The sequence below is a fragment of the Hippoglossus hippoglossus genome, chromosome 9 (genome assembly GCF_009819705.1).
Source record: "Hippoglossus hippoglossus isolate fHipHip1 chromosome 9, fHipHip1.pri, whole genome shotgun sequence".
Lineage (NCBI taxonomy): Eukaryota > Metazoa > Chordata > Actinopteri > Pleuronectiformes > Pleuronectidae > Hippoglossus > Hippoglossus hippoglossus.
The window spans coordinates 7,828,333-7,852,347 of record NC_047159.1 but is presented as its reverse complement, the minus strand read 5'-3'; the positions used below and the strand labels follow the sequence as shown (position 1 = coordinate 7,852,347).

At 42.9% G+C, this 24,015-nt stretch overlaps 3 protein-coding genes across 4 annotated transcripts; all 3 read left to right on the top strand.

Moving 5' to 3' along the window:
- The first annotated feature begins 364 nt into the window (after positions 1 to 364).
- On the top strand, positions 365 to 6,204 carry LOC117767670 (izumo sperm-egg fusion protein 1). The gene is made up of 10 exons (XM_034595473.1): positions 365 to 420; positions 1,391 to 1,670; positions 1,905 to 1,979; positions 2,092 to 2,175; positions 2,285 to 2,305; positions 2,415 to 2,504; positions 2,745 to 2,872; positions 3,107 to 3,257; positions 5,238 to 5,406; positions 5,755 to 6,204. Exons 2-10 carry the CDS (start codon positions 1,469 to 1,471, stop codon positions 5,825 to 5,827), a joined length of 993 nt encoding a protein of 330 aa, XP_034451364.1. The 5' UTR covers positions 365 to 420; positions 1,391 to 1,468; the 3' UTR covers positions 5,828 to 6,204.
- Positions 6,205 to 9,382: 3,178 nt separating this feature from the next.
- On the top strand, positions 9,383 to 12,145 carry dusp2 (dual specificity phosphatase 2). Its single transcript, XM_034596044.1, has 4 exons — positions 9,383 to 9,955; positions 10,598 to 10,719; positions 10,852 to 11,071; positions 11,657 to 12,145. Exons 1-4 carry the CDS (start codon positions 9,574 to 9,576, stop codon positions 11,872 to 11,874), a joined length of 942 nt encoding a protein of 313 aa, XP_034451935.1. The 5' UTR covers positions 9,383 to 9,573; the 3' UTR covers positions 11,875 to 12,145.
- A 5,958-nt stretch (positions 12,146 to 18,103) lies between these two features.
- Positions 18,104 to 23,790, top strand: adra2b (adrenoceptor alpha 2B). Of its 2 annotated transcripts, none has more exons than XM_034596038.1 (2): positions 18,104 to 19,033; positions 19,227 to 23,790. In XM_034596038.1, exon 2 carries the CDS (start codon positions 19,250 to 19,252, stop codon positions 20,831 to 20,833), a length of 1,584 nt encoding a protein of 527 aa, XP_034451929.1. In that variant the 5' UTR covers positions 18,104 to 19,033; positions 19,227 to 19,249; the 3' UTR covers positions 20,834 to 23,790. The 2 variants fall into 2 exon arrangements, with proteins under 2 accessions (XP_034451929.1, XP_034451928.1); XM_034596037.1 differs by having other exon boundaries at positions 18,106 to 19,033; positions 19,216 to 23,790.
- The last annotated feature ends 225 nt before the right edge of the window (positions 23,791 to 24,015 follow it).

Here is a 24,015-nt window from a genome sequence, read left to right as displayed (position 1 = left end):
AGGTCCCAGATCAGCAGGGCAATGATCCAACTGAAATAAAATCCAGGTAGAAAGAGCTTAATATAAAGATAAAAAAGTTAAATACAATAGAATACTACAACTACATACATTCAGAGGTGCAGTGGAGAAAAGTGTGTGTGTGAAAATGTTTTGCACCGTGCACGTTTTGAATATGATTTGCGTGTGGTGAGGGTGTGAATGCGGCTCTTTGTTGTGGTCTGGATGCACAGAACAGCAGATTCTGAGCAGACGAGACTGTGCTGCTAAAAAATCAACTGACAAACTGACAACAGTCATCAACTGATCCTGAACTGCAGAGCTGAGGTGAATAACATGTGTTCCAGTGACAGTGATGTGGTTTCTACCACTGGGGGACAGCAACGAGCTGTAACTGACACACAGAGGAGCCTTCAGACGCAAGTAGTCACTTCTTTCCTGGTTTATCTCCTTCAGCACAACACGAGTGCATATATTCTTGTTATTGTTGTTCCATTCAATGTCAGTTAGCGATAGAAATAGGTCAAGTAGTTTAGCTAATTATCTTAATTACTGGTTTTAGTGGGGGAGGAACTGATGGCTGGAATAACCTGTAGTGTTACTATAGCAACAGTAGCAGCATAGCTAGCTAGTATACTTGCAGAATTATGCCAGTAGTACAAGCATTCAGGTTAAAGCAGTTAAGTTCTGTAAACGTATATGTTCACACAGTGACAGAGAATAGAAGTGGACTATCAAAGCACAACTGCTGCAGGGCCCCACGCCATCTTTTCATTTATTCCTGGTGATTTGAAAACTTAGATTTTATTGGGGAATGTGCAACTAAGCAGTTTACAATATCCTTTATTCACGGCCCTGGAATCGGTAAATCAACCAGTTGAATGACAGAATATCAGCAACTATTCTGGTAACTGATTGATTTTAATTCTATTAATATTCACCACTTTTCCACAGATGATTTTGTGTTGATTAACTGAATCTTGTGGAGATTTTGTGTTCACAGTTAACAGCTATATTACTATTATCATTATTATTATTACAATTAGTAGTAGTAGTAGTAGTAGTATATATAAATTACAACTTACTGTTAACATTATAAACAGCGTGATAAGTGATATGAGTAACATTATGTCACAGTGAAAGTATCATCTGTGAGTTGAATGAAAGCCTTTATCGTCAAAGGTAATACAAATGAAACGTGAGTCCTACTTCTGATCAATGCAAGATTTAAAAAGTTACGACTTTAACACAAAACAAACAATAAATAATGTAAAAATAGAATCTGAAATGACTTTGAATAGAAAGTTGTGATAACGGTTGTAGTAACAGTACCACTGTGGTATTTTTAGTGGTTGTTTTGTAGGAACACTAATGTTTGACATTTCTGTTGTAGAAACGGCACTGAGTGAAAAATCCCAGGGGCCCAAGTGACTCATCCTCAGGTGCAGGACACTCAGGGTGCAGAGGGGAGATGCTGCTGATACTGGTGACACTGCTCGGCTGTGTCCTTGCAGCTGACGCTTGTCTGCAGTGTGACCGCAGGGTTCGACTCCTGCATGAAGACTTAGCCCTGTCTGCCCCCACTGTGGCCGACCAGATTGAAATAACAAAGATTTGCGACCACGCGTATGTGACCTACAGAGACACCAGCAGGGACCGAAAAGGAGTCATCGGTGAGATAAAGAACTGGTGATAATTCACTTAAAGCGACGATATCTCAAAGCTCGTGTCTTTTTTATTGCATTTTTCTAAAATATTATCCGGCCTCTGAGGTTTTTCATGATCTGGTAGCTGAATTACTTTTCTACCCTGACCATCATTTTGTCCTGGATAGAATCTGAGTTAGGGGCCTCAAGTGTAAAATGATAAAAAACCAGTAAAAGATGACTCTGTTTCCCGCTCCTCAGATCACACTACTCTGTACAGAGCCAGCACTGAGTACCACAGTGAATTTGACAAATTTCTGAAAACCCATCACTCTGGTGAGGAACAGAAAACATCATTCATTGTAATGAATAGTTCTCAAATGGACACATGACATGACACAATAATTAAGACGAACATTATGTCCCCCTCATCCTGTTCTTATTACAGGACCTGTAACATTTGAAGCCATTCAGATCATGGAGAAGGGCAGGAGGATCTTAGAGAAACACTTGGACGCCTTCATCCGTGATGGTAATTGACATGAATAACAATGCGTGTTGTGCACAGTATGAGGCAGGCCACTTTATATAATGAGAACGACATGTTTCAGATTCAGATCATTTGTTTGTCTCTCCCTCAGGATTGTGCCCCAACATGTGTGGTAAGTTTGTCCTCTCTGCTTATTCCATCTGTGTCGCTGCAAATCCTTTTAGAAACACACACACAGTGCATGTTTACACGACACCTGTGTGTGCATGTGTGTTTCTCAGGCCTCCTGAACCGGAGAGTAATGGATTGCTTCTCTTGCCGCTACAAGATATACGTCTGTGCGTCTCCCTCTGGCCAGCAGGATTGCGGTGGTATGTTTTTTTGTGTTTGTGTTTGTGTTCATCCTTGGTGAGTGGATGCATGAGAGAAGGAGGGAGAGTCCTACCTATGTGGTGGGAGTGCACACGCTGTCACGAGTTTATAAATGTGTTCTCAAGCAAGGCACTGCTGCTGCCTGCCCATGTGCAGGGCTAATGAAAAAGATTATTCAAGTAATCCAAATCAAATTAATGAAACAACCGCCCCTCCTCCTCCTCTGACCCTCTCTCCAGAGCACCGAGTGCAGGCCGAGGAGGGAGGCCAGGCCGTGTTGGACTGTTTTCTCCCATGGCATCGACTTCTGTTGGGAAAACCCGAGTATCACTACTCCTGGGCTCCGGGAGAGCCTGGAACTGAAAAGGTTTCTCCGCTCATACTGTTACTTGACACAAATGACAACCAAAACAGAAACATAAGCAGTAATCTACCACGTTTAAACCACTTAAAAGGAACCTACCACTTGTTAAACACTTTGCATACTTCCTGATTCTCATGTATTCAATTTTGTCCCTTATTTAGCTTTACTCTTGAATATTGCCTGAGTGATTTCACACCCACTAACTTGCAAATATCGCTTCCTAATTTGTGCTTGCAGCTGAACGAGACCGACTTCAAAGGGTTGGTAGTGACAGATGAGTCATCCGTGGTCTTAAATCAGCTGCATGTGGAGGAACAAGGGACGTATCGCTGCTCGCTGCAGGGACAAAATGGAACCGTCTTCTATCGAGTCACTTTCCTGCTCACTGGTAGAGTTACAGCTCTGAGGCACACAGTCACTGAAAAACTGTTAATCCGGCTCTGAATGTTCCAAAGCTGACACTGCCCCCAAGGTTAATTTAGGTTGTTTAAACAGTTACCGCAGAGAACAAACATGCCAAGAATATTTTTTTACTCTAAATGCTTGGGAATCAATAACAAATATTAAAACTGAATATTCAAATCTATATTATTTGTCAAAGTGGTCTTCTACTTTGGTTTTCAATATCATATCAAAGATATGACAGGAGGCCCAAACACAACCGTTAATTTGTAAAGAGATTTACTCACTACACGTTAAAGAACTGGAATAAAACTCAGTGAAGCACAGAACTCTGTCAAGGCCCAATTATCCCCTTAAATTAAATCGAGCTTCATCAAATTACTCATAGATATCATTACACTTAGTGTGACGGATTTTTTCCCATCAAGATCCATGAATTATTCCCTGGGAAAATAGTGAAAAAGTCCCAAAAATAAATTTAACTAAACAAAACATTTCCTTGATCCGCCTCTTGATTCAGATCTGCACCAAAATGTGAGAGTCACAGGGATCTCAGAGTGAAGATGGAGAACAGTCAAATGCAAGGATCTTATATAGGATAACTAAGGCTGTTTGTCTGAGCCAGTTCAGACTGGTTCTGTAGGCGCAGTTTGAAACAGGAATCAAAACACAGAAAACTGATTTACATATGTTTCCTTTGGAGATAGAGCAGACATAAATTCAGTTCTTTGGAGAGTAAATAATTGATAAAAAGGTCTTAAAGTTTTCAGGTCATAAACAGTTCAGATCATAAACAGTTCAGGTCATAAAGTATTTAGACAGGTCATAAAAGTCTTTAGACAGGTCTGCAAAAACTTTTCAACTTTTCAACTACAAAATAGGTTTCAACCACACTTAGTTATTTTTCCACTACATCCCCAACCCATATTCTTTCAAGTGATAATCCATCCAGTTGTTTTTGCAAAATCTTGTGTATGATATATGATGATAATGATCAACCTTATAAGCCTTATTATTAGTTTTGTGCGTCCTTGCGTTAGTGATTTGTATCTTGGCATTCTTGTGTTTTATTAAGTGTATTCTTCTCTACATGTTGTTGTATGGATTTTGATAAATGCACATTTGGTTTAACCTGATACCACAACTGAAAACCACAAGCCCCAAAGCTGCAGGAGCAGGAAAACAAAACCAGATGGCTCAGCACAGATATGGTCAAAAGGACTGGTGCACTTGTCTCAATGAACAAAGACGAACTGGCAGAGAGGCAAAGCAGCACAAAGATGAAATACACTGGAGAGGAAGGAGGCGCAGGTGCAAAACATCAGGATGGGACAGACAAGTACAGCAGGGGGGAAACACACGAGGACAGGAAGTGGGTTTTCAAACGAGGGGGAAAGCCAGTGACAACAAAATTAAACAGGAAATATTGAAAACAATGAAAATAAATGACAACATGACCTAGAAATACAGAGCGCGACATGATGCTATTGATACTGTAAATAAAATTCCCCAACAAAATAAATCCAACAAGATCATAAGTAGTATAAAAACTAACAATAACAAGAATGGCCCTCAGGGGAGCACACATAGTTAGGCCCAACAATTCAATCAAATAGATATTAGTCCTTTATTCCTGCTGAGAGACAAACAAACAAATGCTGATGAAAACACAACCTCCTTAGCGGGGCTGAAAAGTGATTTCATTGTCCAAACCAGTACCAAATACATACAGCTCCAAATGTAGAGATTAATATTGAATAAAAACTTTAAATATGAGGATTCTCTGAAAGAAAACCTTTTGCAAATGAATCAATGGTCCACTGTGTGTCTGTTGGTTGTCTGGAGGCTGGTGACGGACAAAATCATGTAAAAACTTGATTTATACCGTCAACATTTTTCTCTATACGAGAGTTTCTGTATAGCTCTACTGATAAATCTCAGTTTTTCTTATCTTCCTTCCCCACAGTCGTAACTTTGCCTGACGAGCCTCAACAACCCCCTGCCACTCTGCCCACGCTGCCTCACGGTGACGAATACTCAAGTGTTCAGCCCACCGAGGATATGCTGGTGGCTCTCATCGCCACGGTTACTGCTCTGAGTCTGGCGGCGAGCGTCTGCCTCATAGTCATCCTGAGGTGAGCATCAGGGAGAGGTCGGGGGTGGCTGAGAGAAAGAGGGTGAAAGGTCAGCAGGAAGTTCGGAGGTAAAAAAGAGGTGACGCGGAGAGAGCATGATGATCTAAATGATACAAGAGGAACAAAGTGGGCAAGTTGTCATGAGTTTGAATCATGGTTGATGAGGTTTGGGTTCATGTCATATGAAGCTACAATAGATATATAAATACACTGCTGATAGTTGAGCTGAGTGCACATTACTGTAATCTATGTCAGCACAAATCATTGACCTAAATTTAAATACACAAAAAAGGCTCACAATACTTGTAACTTGATTTATGTTTACAGTGTTGTTGATCTTTTTCATAGAACGCTGATGAAGCAGCGGTGGAGCCGCAAAGGAGGCGGACGGAGGGGAAAAACCACACAAAGCACAGCGTGACGACAACACTGTATAAACACACTTTAATGGATTTACTCACTTCAGGTTGTACATTTCGCTTTGTGGTTCAATAAATTTCCCAAGTAAAAGTGTGAAGTTATGTCTAGAGAAGAGGTGGAAGTGAGAATACATGTTGACTACACACACATTAACTTTATTCACATCATATTTCCATGTAACTTTATTACAAACTTTATCACATACTTTCTTTGTACAGGGGTCTGATTAAATGAAGTGTTCTCTATCATGATGAGAGTGATGTGATTAAGTAAAGTTAAACTATCACATAAATATACACTAAACACACAAGTTTTATTAACAGGTTTATACATAGTTATTTGATTTATTAACACTAACTCACCATGATAAATAACACTTTACATTGATCTTATCTGATGACGTTGCATGGAAATTTATAATTGTAAACAAAGTCAGTGTGTAAGCATGAGGCCTCACGAGGCAGGAACTATTTATAAAAGAACGTTGTTCATCTTTAACCAAATAAGAGTCATGGATCGACGCTGTGCAACATGATGAGTCATAGAACTCATAAAACAAAAAGTTTGAGGTGCAGTTTAAAACCCACAACACAAACCCACAGTAAAAAGAAAGACAGAAACCACTCAACTTTCCAGCACCAGCTTGCCTGCAGTGATCTGACCCTAGCAGGGACATGTCCGCCCTGAATGGGGAGACGCCGTTGTCACGTGGGCGTTTATGATAGGAATCAGGGATGAGGTAAATCTCCCGGATTATGTGTTTTCCTGAGATTAATAGCTCCAGCCATCCAATTAATCCTGGATAATTCCCCTGTGGGAGAGGGAGGGCAGTTCCCGTGGATGGGGTAAAAGCTGGCAGCAGATGTTTTCATCAGGGTTTTCTTTCAATGTTTATTTACTCATATTCATACTCATTCATTCACAGACTAGGTAAGGACTCTTCTTTTGAATCGCTCGTCAGTGGCATGTCACTGTTTTCTTACAACACCACACAACCAACAGACTTTATTGCTTCATTATTTCCTGCTGTCTGTCTGTGTCTATATACGTTTTGATGACATCAGCTGCTTCTGATTAAAAAATAGTCACCCTCTATTTGCACAAGTTGTGTCATGATCTCTGCCACAGCCCCAGCTTCCGCTCCACAAGTCTGTCGCTCAACACTCAGCATATTTCTGCAAATTCCTCTCTCATGAGGTATTCACTATGATCACCTCGCCCCCATCTTGTTGTAAAAGTGTAATTTCCTGTGATAGACGTCATCAACAATAACACACTCATTCCATCTCTGGGCATCCTGTCAGGCCTAATGTGGTTGATTGTTTGCTAACTTGACAGCACTTGACTTACCTACCTGGGAAAAAGAAAATTCGCACCAAATGAAAATGAAAGCAGGTTTTTCATAGTTTATGAGTCACCACATCCAGGGAGTTGGTAAATAAATCGTGAATCAGGTGTTTCAGGGGAATTTCATCCAAACCTTTGTGAATCAGAGGCAGTCGGGTTGTAATGGTGCAACCCAAAGGGTTGGGGGGTGGCTGAGGCCTGCACAGGTGATGACAGGATGCATGTGCGGGGTTGTTTCCTGTCAGACTGCTGATATGTGGGTGAACGTTGGTAAAAAAAAGAAGTTTCTTTAAGACGCTGTCACACAGAGACGCTCACGTCACAATGTTCCAACCCAACACCGCTTCACCGTGGGTTTAAATGTGTGTGTTCAGGCCCAAAGTGCAGGTTGAGGCCATAGTAAATGCAGGCTCAGCAGCTCATACTGACAGCCTTGATGAACTGTGGTACCAAAATGTATGTCTTTGTGTGTACAGTGTGTGTACAGTATGTGTGTGTGTGTGTGTGTGTGTGTGTGTGTGTGTGTGTGCTGGTGCAGAGACTGCAGCCTCAGCAGGGAGAGAGAGAGAGAGAGAGAGTGGGACACAGTGGGATTGCTGCTGACGAGCCGGCGGGCGGCGGTGCGGGGAGGGGGCGAGAGGAAGTGGGAAGATGAAGAAAGTGGAGTCCGAGGTTTGAGTGGGAGACGTCTGAGGGAAGGCAGTGATTTGAAAATGTGGGTTATGAGGAAATGAAGACCAAGACGTCAGATTACACTTTGTGCTACAAATTATCCCACACGGCCCATAAAATATATTTCTCTTTGCTCGTGAGAAGGCAGTAAGTGTCTTGTATCCAGGGGTGGAACGACGCCTACAACATCCTCTACATTTAGATGAATTATGACTTAAATATTACTCATGTGGGACTGAGGCAAAAACTTTCTCCGGAAACGAATCAGGTGAAGCACAGAAATACTTTACTTTAAATGTAATAGGTTCATTAAAATTAAACATTTACAAGTAAAACTTTAAATGTTCACAACTAAATATGTCGAGAGCAATAATCAAAGGTGAGTTTGGTATATTTTGTTCATTGAGAGTTTATGACTCAAAAGCTTGACTTGACAGTTGACAGTTCGTCACCCACACCCATAACGGTCATCACAGTTTGATTTTACAGAGGCAGACTGAAATAAGGCAGCACCAGAATAAAGAGTATCTCCAGCCTTATTCTCAGTCTACTCAAAGTTTCTGGGAAATTAGTTCCTTTGAATTATGGGACTGCTTTGAATCAAGTTGAGTCACTTTTCACTTTGTGTGTGTGTGTGTGTGTGTGTGTGTGTGTGTGTGTGTGTGTGTGTGTGTGTGTGTGTGTGTGTGTGTGTGTGTGTGTGTGTGTGTGTGTGTGTGTGTGATAAAAGACACAGGTCTGAACGTGCACTAAAGGAGCAGAAACAATAGCTGCATCTGTGCATGTGATATAACCAGTGCAACTATGCAAAAAGGCTTTAACACCACAGAGTAGAAACAAATCTGATCTGATATTTCATCAGTGCAACATTTAACTTTTCTTGTACTGAGGGAAAGCGTTGATTTTTTTATTTAACCTTTATTCACCAATTAGTACATATGTGTGGAGAAAAGAGACAAACAAACAAAACAAATAAATCATGATAGTAATAAAAATAATGATAATAATAAAATAATCAGAAAAAAAATAATACAAAGACAAAAAACATTTTAAAGAGGTAAAAATGAGTGTAATCTGTTTGGGTTTGTATTCATGGGGCTTTATGGGGTGTAGTGTCTTGTTCTGTTCATTCATTTATATAAATACACATTTCCACTTGCATACATGTTTCTGTTCTCTTTTCCCTTTTCTGCTCTCCTTTGTTTATTTGTTTTGTGAACGCGTTGCTTTAGAGGAAACCAGCAGCAGTGTGTGTTGTGTCGTGGAGCAGCTCAGGTTTTTAATCTCAACCCGAATAACACCCAGCTCCTGTTTTCCTCTGGAGGTTGCGCGCACAACGTCACTCAGCACAAAAACACGGGATAACCCCGAATGACCACGTGCGCTCGTGGAAAATCAGCTTCCGCGTCAGTGTCCATATGAGGAGTGTCGGGCAGACCATATATGGTCGTTCCGCCTGCTGCGTCACTACTTCTGGGGAAAAACAAGGAGGAGCCGCGGTGACCCCGCCCCTCCGACAGCTGTTATCAATGAACAAGTGAAAACGTGAAGAGGACTCGAACCCAGCTCAGGTTCTACACACGTACTATATTTTATTACTCCAGTCATATATCAGATCACAGAAGAATACACCAACACCAGATTGATTTATTTCTATTAGCTCATATTTGTAGTAGAACAAATATAGTTAATTTATTTTAAATTACTTCTAAATCCACTTTCTCCGCCATGACTGTGGAGCCTTTGGAGATCACAGCCACTGAGCTGGTCCACATCCTCCGGACCCCCCGGGACCAGTGCGCCTCAGCCGGCGGCGTGGTGCTGGACTGCCGACCTTTCCTCGACTTCTCCATGGCGCACATCCGCGAGGCCCGGAACGTGAACTGGAACTCGATGATGAGGCGCCGGTCCAAGGGCTCGGTGGTGGCTCTGGAGTGGCTCATCCCGGACAAGGCGCTCCTCGGTCGGCTGCGGCGAGGGGACTTCTCCCCCGTGGTGGTGGTGGACGAGAGCAGCCGCTCCGTGGCCGAGCTGCGGGCGGAGAGCGTGGCCCAGATGCTGCTCACCGCCCTGCAGAGCGAGGTCCACACGCACATCTGCTTCCTACAAGGTAAAAACCACTTAAAAACCCACTTGAGATCTACTGTTAGTTTACTGCTGTACTAAGTGTTTATGAAGTTGACTTGACCTGGCAAGACTTAAAGAAATAAACACGAGCCACCAATGTGTTTATAACAGGGTCAATGCACTGAGCTCACTAGTAATTAGGTTTAAGGGTGTAACAAGAGTGAAACATTTCATAAACAAACATCAAGGATAAAACAAACTTGACTTTTTATATTTAAACTTTTTTTCCATGTTTACCCCATCTTATGGCTGGGCTAAATGGACAATATTATATCAACAGTCGATAACGATAATTATCACAATTGTAAATAAATATATATATATATATATTAGTTTCAAGGCTTATTTTAGTCCTGAGTGAAGGTTGTGGTTTTAAACTCTTAAACAAACACTTGATAAACAGCAAAACACTTTACAAATCTGAGGTAGACATGTTACACCTCCTCACTCCCTAAGCATTATATTACAATATATTGGTCTAAATTAAATTGTAATAATTATTGATATTGTTTTATTGCCCAGTCCTATCATGATCATAGTTATATTTTTTCCTGCGTAACCCATTTTTAAAGAGTACTTAGGTGAGAGCCCGGGGCTTAGCTAATACTCTGTGACCTCCATTTAGGTGGATTTGAGGGATTTTCGGAGGCCTCTCCAGAGCTGTGTTACATCTCTGCCAGCAGCCAACTTCCCTCAGTGGAGCCAGAGCCAGTAGTGACCGGCCGGAGGACGCCAGCGTACGATCAGGTGAGACAAATCCCACTTTTATAACAGTTAATACATGATGTCACGCACACAAAGATGCCAATGGATATAAAGGATGAAATGAGATCAAACTGTTTATTCTCGTTTTTTAAACTGTGGTCTTTTGAATTGCAGGGTGGTCCAGTGGAGCTGCTGCCCTTCCTGTTCTTGGGCAGTGCCATCCACTCGTCCCGCAGAGAGACCCTGGCAGCAGCCGGCATCACGGCCGTGCTCAACGTCTCCTCCACCTGCCCCAACTTCTACGAGGGGGAGTTCGAGTACCTGCGGCTCACGGTGGAGGACACTCTGGCTGCTGACATCAGAGCCTGCTTCGCCACAGCCATCGCCTTCATTGGTGAGTCCCCCCCCCCCCCCCCCCCCCCCCACTCCTCTGAACATCCACATCTTCCAACCTGTGCAGTGTGGGTTTAAAATGAAAGATAGCTCATCAGTCAAAGCTTTAGAAAAGTTATTAGACCCACTAAACACAATGAATTTCAAATTTTATTAAAATTAGACTTTTTATCAATCTCTGGAAGAAATTGAACGTATTCAAAATATTTCTCTAAGCAGACTGTGCAGCATAATCCATTTTGTAGCCGAGACTTAAGAACCAACAGTGTAATCGTCTGACTACAAAACTGGATTATGGGGCACAAGGTGCGGAGGAGAAGTGAATTGACATTACAAAGTGTATTCTGCTGCTTGTTTGGACCATTTTACCTTAACGTTCAGTTCAGGAGAAGATGGAGGTGGATGAACTAAATTTCCATTAGCACAGTGACTAATGACATTTGTCATAGACCGCCCCTTCAGTCCAGTGGTTCTAGAGCTTTTTATGTATTTCAGCTTGTAAAACATTCTCCCTGATGTCAGTGAAACTGATGTGAAATGGAACGCAATGTGCTGATCTCTCTTCCTCTTTCCGTCCTGCCTACAGACTCTGTGAAGCAGAGGGGTGGTCGGGTGTTTGTGCATTGCCAGGCAGGCATCTCCCGCTCTGCCACCATCTGTCTGGCCTACCTCATGCACACGCAGCGCGTGCGGCTGGATGAGGCCTTCGACTTTGTGAAGCAGCGACGTCACGTCATCTCCCCCAACCTGGCCTTCATGGGACAGCTGCTGCAGTTTGAGACAGACGTCCTCTGCCAAGGATGAAGAGGAAGGAAATTGACATGACTGTACTTTTACTTAAATCTTCTGCCTCTTGTAGGCATTGTGCTGGACTAAACATATGTACAAATATACTGTTTGTACTATCAAAGCTACTTGTGTTGCTGCCAGCACATGGCTGGTGGATCCGGATTCTTACTTCCAGCAGTTTGCAACATAAAACCCCCACTGTAATAACCACATTATGAACAATTGTGATTCTGAGCCAGCAAGGTAGAGCAGCTATGAGCTAATATCCCCTGACGTTTTGTACTTAAGAGTGAGAGAGAGTGAGAGTGAGAGAGTGAGAGAGAGAGAGTGAGAGAGTGAGAGAGAGAGAGAGAGAGAGAGAGTGAGAGAGTGAGAGAGAGAGTGAGAGTGAGAGTTACCTTTTTTGATTTACGTGCCTGATTATTTGCAAGGGCTGTCTTATTTCCATTCTGAGAGTCATTCCTCCACAGTTACAGCCACTGTGACATCTTTATATGAGACAACACTGTGTTCACTTCATACAGCAATACTGGTTTTATTGTCTAATTTATAAAACTGCACCAACCAGAAGTGGTGTATAATCCAAGGTCTGATCATTTTTGTATCCTGAGATAAATTACTCTTACTAAGTTGTTTTTATCGTGTAAATAGAATTTATATTTTTATTTATTACATCAGCATTTGTTATGACACATTATTTTCTGTTATTGCACTTTATACCAACGAGGTTAGGCTGATCCCTGCTGTTTTTCCACTGAAATAAAAACATGGCGGTGAGCATACTGAATCTGTTTTTTTCTGTTTAATACTATTTAATTTTTTCTGTAAAGTAGCAGCCAGCTCACGGTCTGTGACACTTGACTCGAGACAGCCAAAGTGATCGCAGACCAGTCGTTCCTGAGTGTGTTGCTGTCTTTTCGTGGGTGAACATTAAACACTGACCTCGCTGCACTTAATTCACTCTTGCTGAATCAGGGGGAATTAAACCGGTGCATTGCTGAGTATTTTGGAGGATTATCTGCAGAGAATGGGTTTTACAGTCTGACGGCCTTTTGACCTCAACAACCACTGACACACATAACACTTCCACTTACTCAAGTGGAGAGAACAACTTTCCACATTTGACAGAGAGAATTCGTTTTTAAAAAGCACTCGACAAAGAGAGAAAGGTCACAGAGGCTATATTTGATCAGGAAGTTTGGAAAGTTCGTTCCTTATCACAAATTGATTTGTGGTCATGATACAGTATCGTGATCTGCACATCAATTAAAATGTCATCGGGTAGCTTTGGTTTCCCAAGGTGATCAAATGCTGGTTCCTCATTTTGTTGGATTGATTTACCGGTTTGACATCCACACTGAGCTAATTTTTAACATGTCAGCCCCCCAGGCTTGCATATGTTACGAGAATTACACACACAGCCTCATGTCATTGTGGGTAAAAGTCACTTTTCCAGAAACTGAATTTCACCACAATACACAACTGAACTTTGAACATCGAGCTGTTATATCATCAGTTGTTTTTATATTGAACAAAATGTAGTTGACTCCAAACTCAACCATCTCAAATGACTAAGAACCAGCACTAGTGAATTAAAGGTCAAATGTCACCACCACCTTATCCTCTGATGTCACTGACACTTAAATAATCCACTCCCTCTTGGAAATATCTATTGCCCAGCATGTTTTGTTTTGCTTTTGATTACGAGTTTGTTTCCATTTGTGCTTGTTCCTGTTTGTGAACTGTCAAACTTTTATAGATTTTGAAAAGTAACAGTCTCTGTAGACTGCTGGAAAATAATTGCAAAGAAGTACATTTTACTCAACTACAGTATTGATCTATTTGCACTTGAGTAACATTAACTTTTCAGACTAAGATGTTACACTAAAGGCACAAGCCTATAAAACACACTGCATTGTTAATGATTAAACAAGTGATTGGCACATGACCTATTTATAAAAAAGCTTTCTTCTATTTGTTGCATGTCAGATGTGTTTTGATAGAAGGCAAATTTCTCATATACATTTCCCAGATGGTTTTACAGTTATCCAGTATTTCACAAAAAGGCAAAGGTTAAAAAAAAGTCTGAAACGCTGACACACATTTGTGAAGCCAGACTTTATATATCACCCCCTGGAGGCAGCTCTAACCTTAGGATGGGCCCCAATGGACTTAATGTATACAACTGAATAACTTATGGTTAGCTCAACTACTAGAATAAACTCCTGCTTAAGCTTAAATGCATCAGCATTAACAATCTTATATATATATAGTCACATATTAGTCACAAGCAATTTTTCTGAAGTACTTTGACTTTTAATACTTGACTTTTACATTAAGGAGTATTGTGAATACAGGAGATTCACTTGTTATGTTGTATTTCATTATTGTTGTACAAGTATGTTTACTTAGGTTAAGAATAAAAGAAAAGATTATTGTCATCATGGTAGTCATCACCAAAAACATTGTCTGTAGATGAATTTATAATAAGACAGGGCCCTCTGCTGACAACTTTTGAAATTACTAGAAAACAAGAGGAATCAGAATCATCCAGCAGATGACACCAGCAGACCGTTTATTACCTGATGAAGCTCTTTTATTATCAAGATAACACAGGGAAGTGACACACACACACACACACACACACACACACACACACACACACACACTTCTGTCTGTTCTGTTTCCGAACACGTGATTGTCCATCAACACACTGAAAAGATTTTACTGTCCCTTCACTCGATCACTGACCTCCGGAGGCAGACTTTTACACCTCTCTGTCTCTTGACTCTCATCTCCTTCTCATGTTATGCCTCCTCACTGAGTCAGGCCCCTTAATGAAACCGTTATTCACACTCAGTGTCCACATTAAACAACTGTCAGGCTCTGTCATATTACATTAGGCTGTGCCAACACCTACCAATGGTGCGTCTGCTTGTGTGTGTTTGCTCTCTTTCTTTATGCACAAAAAGAGGAGCACGAGAGATTAGGGATTTGCACAGGGATCCCACTTTTGTTAGTTGTGGGGATTTAAACTATTTGCTATTCACAGCTGAAGACCACGTCACTCACACAAGAAAGGCAGTTTGGAAAACACCGCTAACAGATTACATGAATGCAATATGTGTGATATTATTAGCTGGAGAATTACAGTGTGGAGGAACAACACACAGTTGCTGTGGCCTGCAGGCACACGCACAAACAGAAGTTGTCATCATTACAAAAGCAGTTGGGTAAATTACTGTTTGACCATCTGGGAGCGCTCTCTGTAATTGTTTGCAGGATGCACACACATACACAAACCTTTTTAATGCCATACTTCTGAGGAATGTCACTGGTATAATTGTTTTCTTTGTTCTTTTACGGGTTTTCTTTCCCTTTATTGTGATTGGAAAGTCGACAGAGAGACACACATATAAGAGAGTTAGAGAAATAGATGTATGGGGGACAACATGCAGCAAAGGGCACAAACTGGAATCGAACCTGGGACACTTCAGTAAGGACTTAATCATGTATGTTTACCAAAGCACCACATAAAATCCATCGCAGTGGAAGGCGTTGCAGGAATATGAATCGATGGGAAATATGCTGTATATATATTTTTCTTTCCTTTCTCCCAATCTTTGTGATTAAATAGTACTTATGTTTCTCTAGGCCTCTAAAAACTTTCAACACAATCAGTCTGAGAAGAGAAAACCACCAGATGGTTGGTCTGCTCGCAAATTATGGTATAATCCAATTTGTGAAAAGAGGTGGCAGGCCTCTCTTTATATTTAAGAGCAGGCTTATAAAACCTTTTTGATAAAGCTTATAGTTAGAGTCGGTTCAGGTTTGTCTTGGACCAGCTCTTAGTAATGCTGCTATAGGTGTAGAATGTCGGGGGACACAACACGCTTCTCTCTCCTCTCCTCCCTCATTATCACATTAATGTCTCATCAATACATATTACTGACTTGACTTCTTCCCTGGAGCCGTTGTGTTTTATCGTTTGCAGATCCAGGATCGCTGCTGCAGCCACATCGTGGATCATGATGCTGGATCGTAGACAGTGATCATGGACCATATCATGATGGTGGATCACGGATCGTGATCATGTTGGTAGCTGATCATGGAGTGTCATGGTGGATCTGATTGTGGTAGCAGTTGATCGCGGTGGCAGCTGATGGCTGATCAGTTAATAGGGTTTTTTGGTACTTTTTCCTTACTCTTGTTGAGGCTTAAGAACAGAGGATGTCGCACCTTGTTAGGCCCTATGAGACAAATTTTGATTTGTGAATATGGGCTCTTCAAATAAAATGTTGATTGACTGATGATTGACAAGCAAAAATGGGCGTTGTTCTATTCCCTAACCCTCACTTTACATACATCAGATACAGGCCTAACCCTAACCAGGACCTCGCTGAACTTACTGAACCATAAACCCAAATCGTGGCCCTCTGAAGAGATCAAGGAACTACCTCACATTCCCAGACTGTTCTCACTCTCATGGTCTGAAATAAAACAGCTCCACTGCACACAAAACGTACGAGCGCACAAGAAAACAGGGGGCAGGATCAAACCAATAACTTGTCAAAATGGATCGGGGGGTCTATAATGAAATCGTACAAAGGGCAGGGACTGTGCGGTAAGTGATTTGCACTTGAACCACGATGTGCGCAGCCTTCCTCACAAACCTTGCAGCATTATGCCGACCTGGCTGCAGTCAAGCTGGAACACATTTGGAGAAGACTTTTTCTTAGCAGTGTTAAATCTTTACAGGGAGACTTCAGGGATTTTGAAGAGAATTAAAACTTTCTCAAAGAGTGTGTGTCCTCTCCAAGACCAGGTGCAAACTTCATCCCCTGCGTGCGATATGTGACAACAGAAGCTCCTCCAGGGTCGTGTTTGGTTCTGTTTTGCGTGAGCGTGTACGTGTTTCTATATCACATGCTCTTATACAACAAGCACTTCAAAAGTGGTGTATTGAACACTGTGTGCTGCTCGGCCTCTATAACCTTGGCATCAATGGCACACCCCTCTCCCCCAGAATGCATTTCCAGCGCGTTACTAAGCACAGTTCACCCACGGAAACAGAGGCTCTTGATTGGAGTGCACTCTCCCGCTAAAAGCTTTGTTCTCTTTCCCTTTATATTTAGAATGTGTGGTGTGGAGAGAAAAATGCTGCAACCATTATTGGCTGCAGCTTCAGGTCACACATTTAGGGCTCCCAACTGTAATTCCATGGGTGCCTCTCTGGGTGTCTCTCTCATTAATGCAACACTGTGTGGGGGGGGATGCTCTACAAAAACAAAGTGAGCAGGACCTCCTACCCACATACCATTCATAAGATTGTATGTGCGTGTACATGTGTGGGCTGAAGAGTGTGGCGTGTGTGTTTATTTGTGTTATTTGTCAGTGATTGAGTTTTTAACACAGGGACCACTCACCCACTTTCCTGTTTAATATATGTCTCTGTAAAACGAGCAGAATGACCTATGCTGCACCCCATAACTGAACACTTGATCTCAGGTAGGCAACAAACTCGATGAGGGGATGCCGTGGGTGTCCATGTTTCACGAGGCAGGAAGTTGCAGGACACATATAGGGGCAGAGGGATTTAAATGGAAATCAAGTGGTGATGTAAATGCAGTGCAGAGGCTGCCCTGTGAGCTGGAGTGGAAGATAACACACTGAATTTAAGTTGTGAGGTGGCCGAGCATGAGGAGACTGCAGATTGTATAAGGAAAAACAATCACCATTACTTTGACGTATATTAGCTTGTCCAGCTTTGTGCAGAAGAAGGTTTTTATATTTAAAAAATAAATCTGCCATAATTTGAAATTTGTTGTTTAACAGTTTAATTCATCAATCGTTTGGCACTTTGAAGAAGAGCATTCCTCAAAATAAACAACTGAATGAGACATCTTAACAACTGAAGATTCCATGACTTGGATCATTGTTCACAGATATTCCTTAAAATTAAGGGTTTGGGGAATAACGTGTGGACTTAATATGTTTTTATTACATCAAAAACATGTGTCCACACTTTGTCACAGTTGAGAACGAGAACCTCCTTTATGCTCTTTTTGTGAATGACCAAGATACAACATGACCTCGGTGAATGCATGAAAATTAATCTCTGAAATCCGGACACCCCCAGCGTTCAGCGGAGTGAGCTGAACGAAGCGGTGCCACCCAACAAGCCAGTCCTAACACAACTGCAGCGTTTTAATGTGACTGGGGGGGGGGGGGGGGGGGGGGAGAAGAGCTGGAGGGATAGAGAGAAAGATCCCATGACGCCCTCCGCTCCACAGTGACATCACCGGCTCTGAAAAAGACGCGCAAGAGGGAGATGGGAGGCACCCCCACTTATTAGATTTCATAAGGTCCTGGTCACAAGAGAAAGATGCTGCTGCGCCTCTGTGAGGACGCGGGTGATGTGCGCCAGCGGAGCGACTGAATCTTTGACATCCTGGGGAAAAATTGCGGGGAGACAGAAACAACTCCAGACGGAAGCAGCTCTGCAGGGATCGTTTCGCCACGGAAGACACTACGAATTGGCTTCGTGTATGTGACTCCGTGCGCACGCAGAGGTTAACTTTGAGCCGTCCCCTTCCCGAGTGGCTTGAAACGCGGGCATCATGTTTTGTTAGCGACTCAACGTAAATATTGCATTATATTAACTTTATTTCACTTTGTGTGAGCCTTTCTGTGATCGCTCCTCACATGAGACGCTCGGCAAGGCGCGCGTCTCCAAACGAGGGCGCACGGAGGTGTGTGGAGAAGTGCAGAGCTTGTTCACTCTAAACCGTTGTTAATTGTCGCCTCGCTGTTCACGACCGGAAATTTGATTATTGTAAATTGAATCTCTCCCCTTCAAGACAACGATTAATCAACCGAGACAAACAGATCCAGAAGTTTTTTATTTATTTGTGCGCTTCTGGCTGAATTGTTACTCTGCAGGGGTTGATGCGCAGCAGGCAGAGTCACAAATATTAATTCTGTATTTCTGTGGGGAAATCTGTTCTACAAAAAGGCAGAGCGTCGTTTTTAATTGAAAGGCACCAATCCGTGTTTCGACGCACACCGCCCGGGACTGTTTGTGCGCTTAAAATGGACTTGGAAGACCTGCAGTGGAGGATGCGAGGGAGCTAACATTTGGACGCAACACAGAGACGAAACAACAGCAACTGAGGTAAATATAACTATTATCACATTATCTGTATTGTCCAAAACCGAATGGAACATTTCAATCTGCAAACCTACAATAATGTTATGACGAATTATTAAAAAAAAGACCTTGATGAAAACCAGTATACAAACAATTCCAATGTCCAAACTTTAATATACATATATTATTATTATGTATTTATTTTTTATCTGTGAAGACTCCTGGAGAACTACACCCAGCATGGCCTCGGTTCTGGACAGTAGCTGCTCCATGGAGCTGAGCGGCTGGAACAGCAGCGGGAGCAGCTCCGGAGCCTCCGTGCCCTGCAACCAGAGCGTCCTGAATCTCGCCCCGTACTCCCCCGAAGCCACGGCGCTCTTCGCCACCGCCATCACCTGCATGGTCCTCTTCACCATCGTGGGCAACATCATGGTCATCATCGCTGTCCTGACCAGCCGGGCGCTCCGGGGTCCGCAGAACCTGTTCTTGGTGTCCCTGGCCGCTGCGGACATTTTAGTGGCCACGCTCATCATCCCCTTCTCCCTGGCTAATGAACTTCTCGGCTACTGGTACTTTAAGTCTCTGTGGTGTGAGATCTACTTGGCGCTGGACGTGCTCTTCTGCACCTCCTCTATTGTGCACCTGTGCGCCATCTCCTTGGACCGCTACCTCTCCATTTCCAGGGTCACGTATGGGCGTCAGCGGACTCCCAGACGCATCAAAGCCGCGATTGTGGTGGTTTGGCTCATCTCTGCCATCATCTCCTTCCCTCCCCTGCTCTCACTGAACAAGAGCGAGCCAGGGGAGGGGGAGGCCGACAGAGGCCCCCAGTGCAGGCTGAACGATGAACGCTGGTACATCCTTTACTCCACCATTGGCTCCTTCTTTGCACCATGCGTCATCATGATCCTGGTCTACGTAAGAATCTACCAAATAGCCAAGCAGAGAACACGATGCCCACCAGGAGAGCCCAGGAAGGATGGCGCTGGCTCGGCCACGCCAAGTCATCCTCAACGCCATGCACAGGCCAACGGGAAAAATGATGAAGAAAGCACACCCCCTTCATCCCACAAAGCCTCCAATGCCAGACCCCCCACTCTTGCCATTACCCCTTCCTCAACCCAAGGAGAGTCTCCAACCTCCCAGAATCCCACACCCAATAATCTCCTGCAACCTCCGCCCCCTTCTACAGCCATGACCCCTGTCACATCCTCCCTTGATACCTCTCCCCATGGCCCCTCACCCCCATCCCCTGTGCCTCAGTCTGCCCCTGCCAAGACTAAAGAGAAGAAGAAGAAGGGCAAGCTGTGGGGAGGGAAAAAAGCTGACAATAACAATGGCGACAGCTCAAGCACAGATAGTGATATGGAGCACAGCCACGGAGGAGGTCGAGGCAGCCCCAACATGCCAGGATCCCCTGCTGGAGGGGGCATCCACTCCCCGGCCTCAGTCAAGCGGTACCGGGACATGATTGCCACTTCAAAGGGGGCTCGGCTGGTGCCAGGGAGGAAGTCAAAAACAGACAACAACCCTGGAGCAGCGAGGCGTAAAGCGATGGTGAACAGAGAGAAACGTTTCACCTTTGTCCTGGCGGTGGTCATCGGTGTCTTTGTGGTGTGCTGGTTCCCATTCTTCTTCTCCTACTCTCTACAGGCTGTGTGCCCGAAGACCTGTACCATCCCCGATCCTCTCTTTACGTTTTTCTTCTGGATTGGTTACTGCAACTCGTCACTCAACCCCGTCATATACACCATCTTCAACAAAGAATTCAGACAGGCCTTCAAAAAGATATTGTGCAGTGGCACCAAGGGTACTTTCTTTTAGTATAAAAATCCACTGTATTGGACATGGACATAAAACAAATTATAAATCTGAGGCACAGGAAAAAAAAAACAATCATTTCCATCTCTAGGAATACTGAAAGGGCTGTTTCAAAAACATGTTGAACTATGGAAATTCCAGCATAAAATTCAGAACAGAGTCGCACTCTTTTACAGCCACAGTGTGCCCAAGCAGGCAACGTGGACAGTGAAATCCAGACTCTGATACGCACATCATTTTTACAGGGTGTGGCTGAAAACATGAGACGTGGGACAGAGGTAGACAATGATAAACTGCTTCCCGCTTCAGTGATGCTGATAAGATTTTAAATGCAAAGCTTTATCTCCATGATCTCACTGAATAACGGATAGCACCAGGAGAAGAAAGCAGAATAAATATTATAGGAAGAAATACCCATATGTAAGAAAACAGACTTGATATCTTGGAGAAAGAAGGACAAATCTTGAGAATTAACTCCAGAATAAGAATATAGGATGTTTAATGTATAATATATATAGGTTTTTTGTAGTTATTAAGGACTCTAGAGCTTCTGGGGGAAAGAAAACTGGTGAAAAGAAGGAGAAGTGACCTTAGATTCCAAGGAGCCTAGGGCCCTTTCTCTATCAATACAGAGCACAAGGATAACACACGGTTAGTGATGATTTCTTACATCTGCAGTCTTAATTTGCCCGGCTGCGGGGCAAACATGTGTTTCTTGATTTTATCTACAAGCGCAACAACAAGCAAAGGTTTTCTGATGATCTCAAAGGTAATAGCACAGACAAGGGCAGCCTTTCTCACTGAAGAAAAGCCTTTTTGTCAGACACCTTGCTCTCGGCTCAGCTTGGGTCGTAGAAGACACTCAGGTTGTTTGTATTAACACTCTTGGCTTTCGCTTGTCACGACATGCGGAATGGGCTCAAGTGCGAGGGGGATTTTGGACTTGTGTGTCATTGAGATGTGAAAGAATAAGACAGTGTGACCCATCCCTCCTCCGATCCTCTTGGCTTGCTGTTTTCCTGCGTTTGGACTCAACCCTGACAATCCCACCGGCCTGAACGTCCCTTGTAAGGAGCTGCCTCAGTATCTGGACATTCAAGTCACATTTAAAACTGTTTTTGAGCCTCTTGAAAATGCCTCACAGCATCTTATGTGAGGTGCATCTGCTGAAGACTGAAAAAAAACAAAAGAAAGAAGATTCTTATCATTTAACATGTGAACATTATTTTCCAGCAGTATTTACCAGGTAGATATTTACATTGATTGTAAAAAAGGCAGACGGACAATGCAATTATGGGTGTGTAATCTTTGTTTAAGCTGTTTATGCCAACATGGGTTGTTTGCTTTTTTTCTGAGAACCATTTGGCTGAGTCATTCTTTACCGACGCCTCTGTCACATCATCGCCTGCAGTGGACCTCGACATCACACATTCGGTTGGTTGCTGAGAGGCGAGGGGATGAATGCTGCATTCATTTTCCTCACCAACAGACTGAGGCTCTGTCAGTTTTTTCTCAACAACAGAACAGAAAAAAAAAGTATGAGAAAAAGAAAATGTATTTGTAACTGTGAACGGCACACAGGCGTATTGACTCAATGGGACAAGGGCTGTCAGCAGCAACACTTCAATTTTACTAATTGTCTGAAATTCTGCTGCTCTGTGTGAGTGTGACGTGTGTGTGGTGACTTTCGTGTTTTCCTGTAGAAAATGTCAGTGCCTCCTCCGGCTGCTATGGACCACAGATCTACTGTAATATTGATAAGAACAGAGCCCAGAAATCCTGGTGCAGGCATCACTTCGCTGTCTGTCACGCAAATGTTTCACTTGATAGAGCGATCGGTGGGTGGGCAAGTCTTACTGAGCTGAAAGTCCGTGTTCATCAGTGACGTGAAGAACATGGCTCTCAAGTGATCACCCTCAAGGGACCAAAGGGCCTCACAGGACACCAGCCTGACTCCGTGATATCTGGCTCTGTGTCGCTCTAATGTATTTGGTGTATGGGAGGCGAGGATAGAAAACACTGTATTATTTATTTCAAACAATTTTGGTGTTTTCTGTCTGTTACCTATTTATTGTTCCGTTACTGTGCTTTTATTCTAAAAGTCAAGCGAAGCGGAGCTGTTCAAAAGAGCAAGGGCGCTGTACAGGTTTTTAATATGTTGAATAAGAGCAAAATTGATTTATGCCGCGGAGCTCTCGCTTTGTGAGCCTGAGCTTTATTTCAGCTTCGGGGGATGTGTTTGTGTCAAACATGAAGGCACACAAAACTTTGAGTTATGTGCAAAAATTGTTTCGTGAAGTCGGTAAAATGTTCAATCGGAGATACAAGCACATTCATGGATGAAAAATGTATGAAGCACTCTGCAGCAGGAACACCTCTCACCATCAGTGCTACTGTTGTCAAACTTCTCCTGAAGAAGTAATTGACCATGAACATGTCAATAGCACCCGCAGTCAGTTTCAGGCGGATGATATGCAGGACATTACGGCTTCAATCCATAAAAGCCACAGAGCTGCTCTGAGATTCAATAAGTGATTTAACTGAATTTTTGGGAGTAAGAACTCTGTGCACTCGTACAACTGCTGCCTGCCCTCATCTGAAACCATTATTTTCTCTCTGAAAACACAAACAGCTACAGAATTATATCAAAAATAGACAGGGAGGTCATGGATTGATGGCTGCTTCCAATAAATGAGAAGTAATCCTGCTCAAACCCCACCCACAGCCATGGCTTAATGTGGTGAGAATGCAGCTTTGCTTATTTTGAAACATATGTATTATGACTTAAAGGTGACAGATGCCTTAATCTGCCTCTTGATCACCATCCTTTTCTCTGGAACCGCCTGTGTTGTCTCTTCCCCAACTGTGTTTGGACCAAACTGCATGGTGTGAGATTCACAATCTTTTATTCCCCATCTGTCATCATCCCTCTCCAGTTTGGAAATAAAGCTACTTGAAAAAGCCTGAACAATTCCCCGGTTCGTTTATTTTATATGTTTTCACAATGCAACATCGGGGGAAAAGGGGAACAAAATAATTTCAGGGAAGAGAATTACCCATAAGTTGTTCTACCAACATGTGCGTTTTAATAGAATGATGTTTGTCTCGCATGTGTGTTGAACCAAAGTGTGATTCTAAAGCAATTTCCAGCCATTATGAAATAGCCCTGAATAGCAACACAACTC